General features: G+C 32.4%; 1 protein-coding gene across 1 annotated transcript in view; it reads left to right on the top strand.

The window, feature by feature from the left end:
• The window catches only part of LOC126887229 (tetratricopeptide repeat protein 30A), a 64,479-nt gene extending 50,820 nt beyond the window's left edge, over positions 1–13,659 (top strand). Inside the window, exons 8-11 of the mRNA XM_050654632.1 lie at positions 1,159–1,369; positions 6,933–7,108; positions 9,973–10,181; positions 13,383–13,659. Of these exons, the coding sequence (XP_050510589.1) occupies positions 1,159–1,369; positions 6,933–7,108; positions 9,973–10,181; positions 13,383–13,522 (736 nt within the window). The 3' untranslated portion in view covers positions 13,523–13,659. The remainder of the gene's footprint in view (positions 1–1,158; positions 1,370–6,932; positions 7,109–9,972; positions 10,182–13,382) is intronic.
• The last annotated feature ends 411 nt before the right edge of the window (positions 13,660–14,070 follow it).

Here is a 14,070-nt window from a genome sequence, read left to right as displayed (position 1 = left end):
AATAAATTTGTTTATTGCAAAATAAAAACACATACTCTATCCTTTTAAATAACACTTTTTTAGTAAAAACTTTCTTTGTTCATATGTTTTAACTTAGAGAATAAAAGTTTATTATTTTTAAACATACGCAATTGTTTAAATAATATTTCACAAACAATAATAAAATTAGTTTGATTTTTGTGGAATTACAATATTAAAATACAACAAAATATAGAGTAAAAAAATAATATATTAGATAAAGATTGGAAGACATTTTGGTGGAAATCAACTTGTGTGAATCGAACACCGCTTCCTGCGCGTAGCACCCAAAATGAATGTTTATTAAAAAATTTCCTGACGCCGTGGTAATTAATCGATTTTAATTTTGCAAATTGCAAATGAAAGGTACAGTACACTTCCATAAGCAAAAAAAATTCAACTTGCTATCTGCTTTATTTGCAGTCCTGCAACATTTTGAAAAAATGAATTTTTTTTGCGAAAGCTGTATTGCAAAATTTATTTTGCAAAATCTCTTAAACCGATCTTAATGAAATTTACAGTGTTGTTTTACTATGTCAGAAAGTTTTTCTGGGTAAAATATGAAGGTCCTAAGTGTAGTATAAATGGTTGAAAAACGTAAAATGCGAATACTTGTTTTTGTATGGTTTTTTTCGCAATTATTGCTATTTTGCAACAAGGGTAACTATTTTTAAAATTTTTAACCAATTCTACATTGTAGGGAATGTAATTACGCAACTTTTATGTCAGTACAACTTTTCTCAGAAATGAACAGTTTTAAAGTTATAATCAAAAAACCAATAAAAAAATTGAATTTTTCCTTCATGTTTTGACATTTTGATTATTTAAACAATGTTCCGGACCATTTTGAATGGGAGGATAACTCAAATATTATTATTTGAGTTATTTTCAAGCAATTTCTGCAAAAAAATTTGAGTCACCTCTCAACGTCCATCTCAAAACAGATGCGCCCTGGACTAATAGCCGTTGAATAGGAGAAGGATTCGTCGATTTCGCTCAACTCGCCAAATCGACCGGGTTAGGAATACGTTCAGCGCACCTTTCCCGATGTTTAGTTATTCTCCGCTCAGAATACCAAATCTAACATTATATTGAAACACTTTTTCTATTAGTAACTTATTTTGTCTATTTTATTTTAAGGTATATACCTGTATTAATGGCTCAAGCTAAAATTTATTGGGATTTAAAAAATTATCCGCAAGTAGAAAAAATATTTCGCAAAAGCGCCGAATTCTGTAACGAGAATGATATTTGGAGACTTAACGTAGCCCATGTTCTCTTTATGGAAGAAAATAAATTTAAAGAAGCTACTGGATTTTATGAACCGTTGGTTAAAAAGAACTACGCAGATGTAAGTATTTTCTAATTAATACCCCTAGATCACTAATATCATATTCAAACATTTTTTTTCAGCCACGCATTGCTATGGTCCAAAATATCCAGCCCAAATTTTCTTTGTTTAAGAAGGAATACTTCTTCTTTCTCATAATCCTTAGTGCCTTTCAGGGCGTCGGATGTCGGGTTCGGCCTTTAATCCATTTCTTCCAATCACTTCTATTGGTGGCCAGGTTCTTCATATCCCTCATACTCATGTGTCTCCTTTCACATATATCCTGGATCTGGTCCATCCATGTCTTCCTCGGCTTTCCCATGTTTTCTTTTGTTTCTTATTTTGGCTTTATGTACCTTTTTTGTAAGTCTTTTTTGCTCCATGCGTTGTATGTGTCCAAACCAGCTTAATTGTTTGTTTTAGATCTTCCTCATTATCGGTTCTTGTTCCAGCTCTCTTCTTATATCTTCATTTCTGAATCTATAAAACTTCGTAACTCCGGCTATTCTTCTCATGTATTTCATCTCGGTCGCGTTTATCATTGATTCATGTTTCTTTTGCACAATCCATGTTTCCGCCCCATATGTCATTATCGGATTTACTATGCTGTTATATACTCTGAGTTTAGTTTTGTTGTTTATTTCTGACTTTCCAAAAATTGTATTATTTAAAGAGTAATACACGTTAGTTCCCTTCTTCAGTTTATTAGTTATTGCCAAGTCCGTTTTCCCATCATCTGTTATTATATTTCCCAAATATTCAAAAGTAGATACGTGTTCTATTACTTGTTCCCTTACTATTATATTAGTATTCCTTTCTCTTTTCTCATCTTCATTTATTATCATAAGTTTTGTTTTGTTGAGATTCATTTCCATTTTTAATTTCTGTATCTCTGTTTGCCAAATATCTATTAGTTTGGGGCTGTCCATTAATCACGTGATGCTCGAAAGGGGGGAGGGGTCCATAAAAAATCACGAAACATCACAAGGAGGTAGGGGGTATAGTAATATATCACGTGTATTTTTTTTTTTTCGGAAAATGCCCGATACTTAACCCGTTACGTGTATTTATTTTTTCGTCAAATGCGTACAAAAATTGAAAGCGGCATTGCTGTGACTAATAAAAAAAATCCATTTCTCTTTCATAATATACACAACCCAGCAAATTGGTTCCACCCAAATTATGTTGAATGTTATGATAAGAAGCGACCCATTTCAAATCGTTTTGTTGTGAATGTAGCATATGTTTCCACTAAATAGGAATACTGACCGGGACTGTCGACCTCTCCGACTTTTTATTTATGACCCTTTAGTCTTTACATGTGTTTTACCTACTATCTGATGAATTGGAAATTCTCAAAACCCTGTCAGTTTTATGCCGGTGTTTTGTCACTGAATGCATGCGTTTAAACTGTTTTTAACTTCGTACTTTGTTCATCACAATGTCTAAGCTAGGTGATCTGTATAAAGAACTATTTACAGAGTATAAGAAAGGAAAAAATCCTGGTGTCGCTCAAAAAGAATTTAATGAATTGTGCGTTAACGGGAAACAAAAATGTACAAAGAAAGATTTTTTGTAGATACTAAAAAATACACGTGATATAGGGGGTGGGGGGGTTAGTTTTAAACCTCACCATGTATCACCAAGGGGGAGGGGGGGTTAAAAAATGCCAAAAAAAAACATCACGTGATTAATGGACGGCCCCTTTCTGGTTTCTGCATTTTCTCTACTGTGTCTGTGATTAAAACTATATCATCAGCGTATATAAGGGAGTTTCGATCTTTATTGCATTTAAGTTTTTATATCCTACTATGTATTGAAGGTTTCTTGTTTGATCTTTGGTATTTTTGATTAAAGTATCCACGACTATTCTAAACAAGAGGGAGCTGAGTCCATCTCCTTGTTTAATTCCCTTATCCCAATTAAAAGTGCCTGATCTTTCTCCATTTATTTGTACTTGGCCTGCTACTTCAATATATAGATTTTATGACTTTTATCATCTTTTTTGGTATATTATAGCTTTCCAATATTTTCCACATTATTTCTCTGTTTATCGTATCAAATGCCACCTTCAGATCAACGAACATGAGAAACAGTTCATCCCCTTTACGGCATTGTCTCTCTATTATATTCCTTATAATGTAGACGTTATCGTTTGTTTGACGGTTTGATCTGAATGCAGCCTGTTCGTCTTCCAATTCATTATCTATCACTGATCGTAGACGCTTCTCTATAATTCTCGTGTATACCTTGAAGGCGACCGATGACAAGCATATTGCTCTATAATTCTCGCATTCATTATGTTGTCCTTTCTTGTATATTGGTAGAACTATGTTTTTCTTCCAGTCATCTGGGATTTTCTCTGTACTCCATGCTCCCTTGCATATCTGTAATAGCCAGTCCTCTCCTTTTTCACCCATCCATTTTATCATTTCTGGATTTATTTGGTCCTCTCCTGCCGCTTTTCCAAGTTTAATATTGTTTATAGCTTCTTCCAGTTCTTCCTTCCTTATACTCTCTGGTTCCTCTTACTCTTCAAGTTCTAGTCTATTTCTTCCTGCTTCATTTCTTTCTACTTCTTCGTGTTTGAATTTATCTTCGTAGTATTGTTTCCATACTTCTACTATTTCTGTAGTCTCTATTTTCAATTATTTTATCTTTGATTCCATAATACTGTTCCCTACCTTTTTCCCTCTTAAAGCCTTTATACGATTCCAGAATTTTCTGTTATCTGTTTTATAATTTGCTTCCAATTATTTTCCAAATTCTTCCCAGCTCAAATTTTTCGCTTCCCTTACTGCTATCTTAGCTCTATTACGTTTCTCTATGTATTCTGCTTTGTTATTTTCATCTCTACATTGTTGATATTTTTTCCAGGCTTGCTTCTTTTCCTTTATTATTTTCTTTATTTCTTGACTCCACCATTCTGTTCTCTTATGATATTTATTTATTGACTTTTTTCCACAAATTTTCTCTGCTGTTTTATATAGTGTGTATTTTAGTACTTTCCATCATTCTTCCATATCCAATTGGTCTCTTTCCAGCTCTATTCTTTGCAATTCCTCATATATTTCTTGTTTATTGTCATTTTTCTCTTTCTCTTTTTTCAGCTTCTTAATATTTGTCTTAGTGTATGACAAGAAGGAATACATAACCTAAAAAATCAGGGGATTTTCCCAGAATTTTTTGAGAATATTTTCCTTTCTGTTTTAGAACGATTTCCGGAGTGGAAATCGAAACGTCAAACAGTTGTAGTTAATTAAAAATGTAATTTTCACTACACCAATACTTGCGGCTTAATCCGATATAAACATAATGCTAAAATTTAATTGCATTTCATATTCACACATTTTTGGTAAAACATTCACACATTTACTTTTCAGTTGAAACTTTATTCCATATAATATTTACCTAACCCAACTAAATTTTACAATCATTACAATTTTTAAGTGCCCGGTGCCCGTACTTTATTCGGGGCTGATTTCATAACGACCGATAAAGGTATGCGTTTACCATGGAAACGACACGCAGGTCAAGCAATCATTGGTCACGAGTGACTACGGACATATCGAAGATACATGAATGTGCGCGGTGGAGGTCGTGGTCGCGGTCGAAGTTTACATCGACAACTGGCAGAACATACCGAAGATACCTTCCTTTCAGTATTTCAGTGTTCTTTGCGGTTTCTTAGGTGACTGACACGTGTTCCTGGAAAGTTCATTATAAAATTATGTACAGCTGGTTCCTAAAAAAACTGATACGACTCTCAAGGGCCGGTTGTTCGAACGCTAATCAAAAATGATCATTATCAAATATTTAATTACTGTCACAACCGTCAATGTCAACTTTGATTGGGTTGCTGAAAACATAATTATTGATTACAATTATGAGATTAGTTAATCAATTAACATAACAATTATTAACATAATTGATTAACTAATTTCATAATTATAATTAATTACGTTTTCAGCAACCCAACTTAAGTTGACATTGTCAGTTGTGACAGTAATTAAATATTTGATAGTGATCATTGTTGATTAGCGTTCGAACAACCGGCCCTTAGTAAGATTTGATCATTTTGAGCAGTGTATGATTGGTCTGACATATTATTATATTTATTATGACAGACATACAATAAAATAAACAAACAAACAGCCATTTTTTGAGGTTGAAGTTATCTGACAAATTTTAAGATTTGGCAGTGACAGTGACAGTATGTAAATAATAAGTATTTCTCCTTCAAAATATAATAAATATAATTAAACTCATATTCATTATATCACACCTCATCAAAAGCTCTTTACAAGAACATAGTCAGCGATTTTGGTATGGCTTAGAGCCAGACTACATCAAGATCGCCTATAAATCGTGCTGGTAATTGCCTTGCAGCGAGACCAAAAACAAAAAGAAGAAGACGAAGAAAGTACACTGCTCAATTTTCTACAAAATACGCTTTAAGAGTCGTATCAGTTTTTTTTTGAAGCAGCTGTACGTGAGCAACAGTCGTGACGACAGTGATTGCATGTCTTTAAGTGAAAAGTGGTGGATCATTTGTAATTCTTCAAATCGCCAGTTTTCGGCTCATCCTATAAATAAACAAGGCAGTATCTATGAGAATATCATCACCTATTTAAAGAGCTTAGGAAACACCATTCAGACGCGAATGTCATGTGGTTTGAAAACTACCAATAAAATTGTAAATTTACCACACGATCAACAGCTCGATCGCGATGTAAAACAAACTCTTTTGTTCTGGCATCGACATCGCTGTAAACCGCGATGATAGGTCGCGAGGGTGAACGAGTGAAACATCCTTGGTATGTGCGATCTCATAAGAAAATGAAGGTTTGTTATGACATCGATGTAGCGACCGCGACCGCGTCCCCCACCGCGTACAACCATGTCTCTGGTCTGGATCCCGCGTACGAAAAAAAAGTCGACTAATAGCAAGCTGAAAATTTGTTAATAGCTTAAGGGTGTCTAGTCGGACAAACTTTGATATATGGGAACACTCGAACAGGGGAAGTTTTAATTATGGATCAGGTTAAAAATTTGGAACGGTCAGACCACGAAAACGGCACATGTATTTTGTCCGACAGAACAGACTTAAACTCTCCGAACAGAGATTAAACTCTTATGCAAAAATCAGACTGCTATTTATCACCAAATGGGCGTTTTAATGAGTGGAACATGTAGAATATGTCAAATGACAGGAATTATGACAGGTGATAAAATGTATTTAATGCAGACTACTATTTAATAGCAGTCTGATTTTTGCATGAGAGTTTAATCTCTGTTCGGAGAGTTTAAGTCTGTTCTGTCGGACAAAATAAATGTGCCGTTTTCGTGGTCTGACCGTTCCAAATTTTTAACCTGTTCCACAATTAAAACTGCCCCTGTTACAGTGTTCCCATATATCAAAGTTTATCCAACTAGACACCCTTAAGCTATTAACAAATTTTCAGGTTGCTATTAATCAACTTTTTTTTCATACGCGGGATCCAGACCTTTAATTGTTATCTTAAATAGACCTAAAACATGTTTTATATGTATATAAAATCGTAATTAGCCGTTTTTCTTTCAGATACTAAGCATCAATCCTATAATACTAGCAAATCTATGCGTTTCGTATATAATGACCTCACAAAATGAAGCAGCAGAAGACTTGATGAGAAAAATTGAAAAAGAAGAGGATACAATCGGTTTTGAGGAACCTGAAAAAAAGTGTTTTCATCATTGCATTGTCAACCTCGTTATAGGGTAATAGAAAATTTTACTTTATTTAAGGATTCAATAAATTTTTATGAGATGTTTATAACATTTAAAGGGTTTTCACTCAGATATTTTGGTCGCTCAAAGTATGTATACCTGTGTGCAGCACTGATGATGGAATTGTTATTTCGAAAACATTCTGTGATCTAATCGGACAGGTAGTCCAGGAACCAAAGTTTTCACCTCGCAATTTTTACAGAATGGATCAATTTGCTTGAAAATTTGAGAATAAGTAGTGGATAGTCCAAGGATCAAAATCTATATCGGGCCGAAAGGCGCTTTTACCATGGGGGTGGTTGCCACCTTATCTCGGGGCTGGAAATTTTTTATTATATTTTGACCGCAAAAATTAATAAAAACATTCATTCTAAGCAAAAAATGTTCTATGCATGTTTTTGATAAAATTAATAGTTTTTGATTTATTCGCTATCGAAAGTGTTAGTTTTATATCTAAAAAATCAATGTTTTTCTATGGTATACTCATTTACGGTTCACTCAATTTTTGCCGTAGAACAAATTTTATCAAACCAAGTTCTTGGGAATTAAATTACCTAGAATTTCATATTTAAACATTTTTTCGTATCTCTGATGCTAATCTTTCTATTCTGAAGAAAATTGCATTTTTTACCAAATTGCAAACATTCGTTATTCGCTTAAACTTCAGTCTTTCAAAAACTAATAATTCTAAGCCAGTCAAACTTCTAGAATCTATTAATAATACATAAATAAAGAAGAATAAATAAGGCCAATGACTAAAAACGTCGCTAACTTACATTATTATGCTTCCAATTGGATTTCTCCTTTTCTTTTTTCAAAAAATATATTGATTTTTTAACCGTAACTTTTTTATTTTTTATCTTAAAAAGTTCGTTAAAAAAGAATTTTGTAGGCTTTTACAAGATCTATAAGGCTATTAATAATAAATCCTTTTAAAATTCTGTCACAAAAATAAGTGGCATTGAAAGGGTAGGTAAAGGTGGTTTTTGAATGATATTACAAGTTTTAATTGTCAATAGCTCACTCAATTTTTGCCGTAAAAAAATTTTTGCAAGCCAAGTTCTTGGGAATTAAATAAGCTACAATTTCATATTTAAAATTTTTTTGTTATCTCTGATGCTAATTTTTGTATTCTGAAGATAAGGGCATTTTTTACCAAACTACAAAAACTCGTTATTCGCTTTTAACTCCATTTTTTTTAAACTAATCATTCTAAGCCGATCAAACTTCTAGAACCTATTAACAATACATAAATCAAGAAAACCAAATCAGGTTAATGACAAATTTTAATTAGGGTGGTGATTAGGGGGTTGTTTACGATCACTTCTTTGCTGAAAAAAATAGGGACTGACATTCTTTTCATTATAAGTCACTTAATTTTTTTGGCTAGATTTTTTTTATTTCTGGAAATACATATTTTTAAATACAGTGGAACCCCGATAAGTCGGCCCCCGATAACCCGGAAGTCCGGCTAACCCGGACCGATTTTCATCAGATAAACATTTTGATTTTCAATATTTTGTATTTTTCAATTTAATTGTGGCTTATTTCCAATCAAAATAGTTAATTATCAGACAAACCTTTCAACAATAAAAATGTATGTAATATAATATTTGAGAGATAATGTGTACTTATGTGTGTAATTTGAACGATACGATATTAAAAATGACTCAGCACACGCCGCAGAAACAACAGCCACCTGTCTGTAGTATCTATTCCTTTTTATTTCAAACTGTCAGCATTGTTTAGGAATGACTATAGTATCGTTCGCGGTAACGATCCCGTACTTGTCCAGGACTACTTCGCATGCGCACTTTAAAAAAGAGCGTTCTCTTTTTTAAAGTGCGCATGCGATTTTTAAAGTGCGCATGCGAAGTAATCCTGGACAAGTACGGGATCGTTACCGCGAACGATACTTATTTAAAAAATTCTTTTATAAACAATGGTCTTTAGTATTGTGTGTCTTGTATTGTTCGCTTCCATTTGCTTACGTTTGGGTTTGGTGTTTTTTTTTAGTAATTTTAATGAGTAGGTACTGTGCATATTTATAAATATATTTCATGTTATTTCAATTCTAACGGAGTTTATCTGTAAGTATACCGTATTTTATTAATTTTTACCATATTCTCCGGCTATCTCGGATTTTCGATAACCCGGATCGGTCGCGGTCCCGATTAATCCGAGTTATCGAGGTTCCACTGTACTTTAAATTAGTTTCAACAAGTATCCTCGAAAAATGCATAGTTTTCCCGTCCTTTGACTTTGAAACTACAATATTTAGCATTTGACAAAGAAGAGCCAACATATAATAAAGTATAGCTCGATTACTATTGGTCTTAAAGAAAATTAAAAAAACGGTTTTGTTTATTTTTTCAAAAGGTACATTTTTGTTAAGTAAAGTTGTTTTGATAAAACGAAAACTTTTTGAGTTATTAGCACAAGACTGATTAAAAACATTGATTTTTTCGATATAAAACTAAAACTTTCGATAGCGAATAAATCGAAAACTATTAATTTTATTAAAAAAATGTATAGAACGATGATTTTTGCTGTCAACTTTTGCGGTCAAAATATAATAAAAATTTCCACCCCCGAGATGGGGTGGCAACCACCCCCATGGTAAAAGCGCCTTTTGGCATGATATAGATTTTTATCCTTGGACTATCCACTACTCATTCTCAAATTTTCAAGCAAATCGATCCATTCTGTAAAAATTGCGAGGTTTTGTCCTATTTTAAGCTTCATTACTTGGACTAAGGCTCTTTTTAATATAAATATGCCTTTTGCACAAGATTTTAATTAATCTTTTGTTTCCCGATCAGATCTGAATAGTATGTTTCATTATTTATTTTTAGGACCCTTTATTGTTCAAAAGGAAATTATGAATTTGGAATATCAAGGGTGATAAAATCTCTAGAACCATATGATAAAAAACTAGGCACCGATACATGGTATTACGTTAAGATTTGTTTTTGCAGTCTTATCGAAAATCTTGCCAAACATATGATTGTGTTAAAAGATAGCATTATTGAAGAATGCATTAATTTTTTGGAAAGTTGCGAATGTAAGTAATCTTGGATATATAAACGGAATGGACCATAAAAAGATACATTTTTTACTCTTTTATTCCATCATTGTCAAAAAGAATAGTGTTCATACAGCTGATTTTTTATCATATCTGATAGACTTAGGTCTGGTTTCACTAACAACAAATAAATCAATGAATAGTTATTCGTCAAATAAAATTTATTAGACGTTTAAGTTTATATTTTGTTTCAATATAATTTTGATAATTTAAAGTTAAACCGGCAAATTTACTTTCTTCTAAATATTTACAGCCCTGTGGCCAGAATAACTTGCCAATTTACTCGAAGAGTAATGTCCAGTTACACCAACAAATAAACGATTGATTTTTTGATTTGGATTGCCCGTTTATTTTAAAATATAATAATTGTCAAAAAACTGTCAATTAAAAACAGAAATTATAACGATTCTCCCGAAAAATATTAAATTTTTTACCATCAAATATAAGAACAGAACACTTTTCTTTTCTTTCGAAAAAGGTTAAAATTTAATATTTTTTGGGAGAATCGTTAAAATTTGTTTTTAATTTGACAGTTTTTTGACAATTATATTTTAAAATAAACGGGCAATCCAAATCAGTCGTTTATTTGTTGGTGCAACTGGACATTAGTATTTTTTTTGCACGATTGATCATTTTTGACTGTTTACCGTGACAGATTTTACGTCAGTAGGTGACATTTACTAGCAACTCGACGGTAAGTAATCCAACTCGACGGTAAGTACTCCAACTCGACGGTAAGTAATTCACTTACCGTCGAGTTAAAAACTCTCTTAATTTTAATTTATTTTTTGAAAGAATAAAGAAAACTAACGAATTATTTATTAATATTGAAACTTATGGTACAATTTGTTAATTTTTCTCTTCAAATACGCGATCAAAGTTGAAAACTTGGAAATATCAATGCCATCATAAAGAAAAACGGTGGATTTAATCATTGAATATTCTGCCCAGAGGCTTCCAGGAGCTTTCAACTGCATATGTCTTTGAACGAAATATGCCAATAGAGTCTTTTCTTCGATTCTTAAATTCTTGCCTTCGCACCATTTTTTAAAACTTTGGTAGGTATTTTGATAACGGATTTTGGATTTTTCGGGAATAATTGCGGAACACCCTTCTTCCCAAGCCCGTTCAATTTCTTCAAATTCACTTTCGCTCATATTTTAATTTATAATAATCAAAATTGTACTTAAAATTATTGACAACTAAATAAAAACTCAATTCTCCATTGTTGTTATGCACCCTAGTTACTACCTAACAACCAAAGTATCTATCTTGATAAAATGAATGAAACTAGTCAATATGACGAAAATGTTTAATTTTATAATTTATAATGGTATCAATCGTGCAAAAAACGTTATAAGCATGTCGAACGTTAAGGGTAACCGATCTCAGACAATAATTGGAGTCGTCGCTCCGCTCCTCCTCCAAACAATTGTCTTCGATCGGTATAAAACCCTTACCGTTCTCCATACTTAATATACTATTAATAAATAAATAAAATGAGTCTTATTTGACGTTAGTAAAATGGAGACCTGTCAGTTTATTGGTCGAATAACGTTAATCATAGAATAAACTACTAATTTGTCGTTGGTGAAACCGGCCATTAATAACGTAACATTATGTTTACACGTTATAATATTTATTATAACACTAGTGATTTTGCCCGTCGACATGCAACGGGGATCCAATCAATTGCCATGTACAGTTACTCCATTCAATTTTTTTCAAAATGTTGGGATCAAGAAACTTTCAAAAGAATTCAAAATAAAATTTTTGAAATAATAAACGTTTTGCATGCATACCAACTAAAAATAAAGTAACATAAGTTTTAAATTATTTTTCTTAATAAAGTGACCAAAATGTTTGCCAATTTTGCGAAAAATTTAATTACTGGTGAAGTAGTAAATATTTCGAGTAAGAATATTTAAATCGTCAACGTAAAACGACGCGTAAATAGATGGAAGAGTCAATCTACTCCTATTAAAGGGGAGTTCGTTATACAAAAAATGTAAGCATTTCATTTAAAACCAATATTTCTACTAACCTTTTTAATGTTAGTTGTTAATAAATTCCTTTCAAACTATTATTTTTAAACATCTTATTTATTCTATATAATAATTAAATTTACTATCAAATCATATTTACATTTTTTTAATAATTTAAAATAATTTAATAAATTATTGTTTGCCCCTAGCGCCACCTGCTAACGTATCAACAAAGCATACGTTGTTTACTTTTGACAGAACCGACAAAGTAAATTAAATATTCCATCCATCCATCCATCCAATGGCACTACAGCCCAAATCGAGCCTTGGCCTCCTTCAACAGGCTTCTCCAATCGTTTCGATTTACCGCTGTTCTTTTCCATGAACGCGTTCCCAGGAAGTTCCTGGCATCCTCATCGACTTCGTCTTCCCATCTCTTTTTAGGTCTTCCAACAATTTTTTTTCCCTGCATTCTTGCATTTAGCAATTTTCTGGGGATTCTATTCTCATGCATGCGGACCACGTGCCCTGCCCACCGTAATCTCTGCAGTTTAGTGTATTGTGCTAAAGTTGGTTCGCTATATTGCTCGTATATTTCTTTATTATACCTAATTCGCCAGTTGTTATTTTCACTTATTGGGCCCAGTATCCTACGTAATATTTTTCTTTCAAACACATCTAATGCATTGGCAGATTTCTGTGTCACCACCCATGTTTCACAGCCATAACTTACTATGGGACTGATTATTGTTTTATAGACCCGGAGTTTTGTTTTCCGGTGTACGTCTCGCGATTTGAATATGTGGCCCATAGCGAAATAGGCTTTAAATTAAAATTAAATAAATAAATTAAAATTAAAAAATTAAATATTAATATAACATAATTTGTTTAAATGTAAATAATAAATAAATAATAAAATTCCTTTATTCAATTTTAAAAATATTATTTTAATATAACAGTACATACTTATATAATTTTTTTTAAAATATATTTTAAATTATTCGGTAGATATTGTCCCGGACAAACAACGTTTCCGCTTGACGTTTATAAGATTAAATGAAGAACAAATTGCTGTTGTATGCCCATTTATTATTATTATATTGAAGTTATACTTTACTAACTATAGCAATATATCTAGTTACTACATACTTGGCTGCTCACTTACACAAACACAATTTATTTCTTCTCTTTTTAGTTTATGGGAAGACTGTCAGGACAGTAGTATATAATTCTTTCTTAGAAGCTAACGAAGTACCGAATGGGAAAGAGACTGTTACGTATGAAGCCAGAAAAATAAAATGCCTCCTAATTCGTCTATTCAATGTGGAATCATAAAGAATATGCATTAATACTTGTTCGTTGAAAGAAATATTCTGCTGCTCTATAAATGTACTTTTTATAGCAAATAGTGTTGTTATGTTTGATATAAATAAGAATGAGACACGTTTAAATAAATAAATATATGGATAAGTTTTTTGTATAATTATTATAATAGGTACTTTGGATTCGGTGGAGGGTCAGTTATGGTCTGAGGTGGCGTTTTTTAACGGGTCATACAGACTTGGTGGTATTGAAAAAAGGTACCATCAATGCTCACCGATATTTCGTTGACGTTCTTCAAGACCAAGTTGTGCCATTTCCCCCATATATTTTCGAAAATTTTGTTCTAATGCACGATAATGCACTACCGCATGTTGCAAGTATAGTTCAAAATTATATACAGGAATTTGGAATTGACGTTATGGTCGTGCCGGTATCAATCCTATGGAGAATGTTTGTGACTTCCTTGGTAGACGTCTGCGGAATTCTCTAATTATTAACCAGACATGCTGAAGGAACTGAAACAACGTCTTGTCTACATTTGGAATAAACTGGATGAGAAT

This window comes from Diabrotica virgifera, chromosome 6 (genome assembly GCF_917563875.1).
Source record: "Diabrotica virgifera virgifera chromosome 6, PGI_DIABVI_V3a".
Lineage (NCBI taxonomy): Eukaryota > Metazoa > Arthropoda > Insecta > Coleoptera > Chrysomelidae > Diabrotica > Diabrotica virgifera.
Note: the sequence above shows the minus strand (reverse complement) of the source record. Positions and strands in the feature narration are given on the sequence as shown.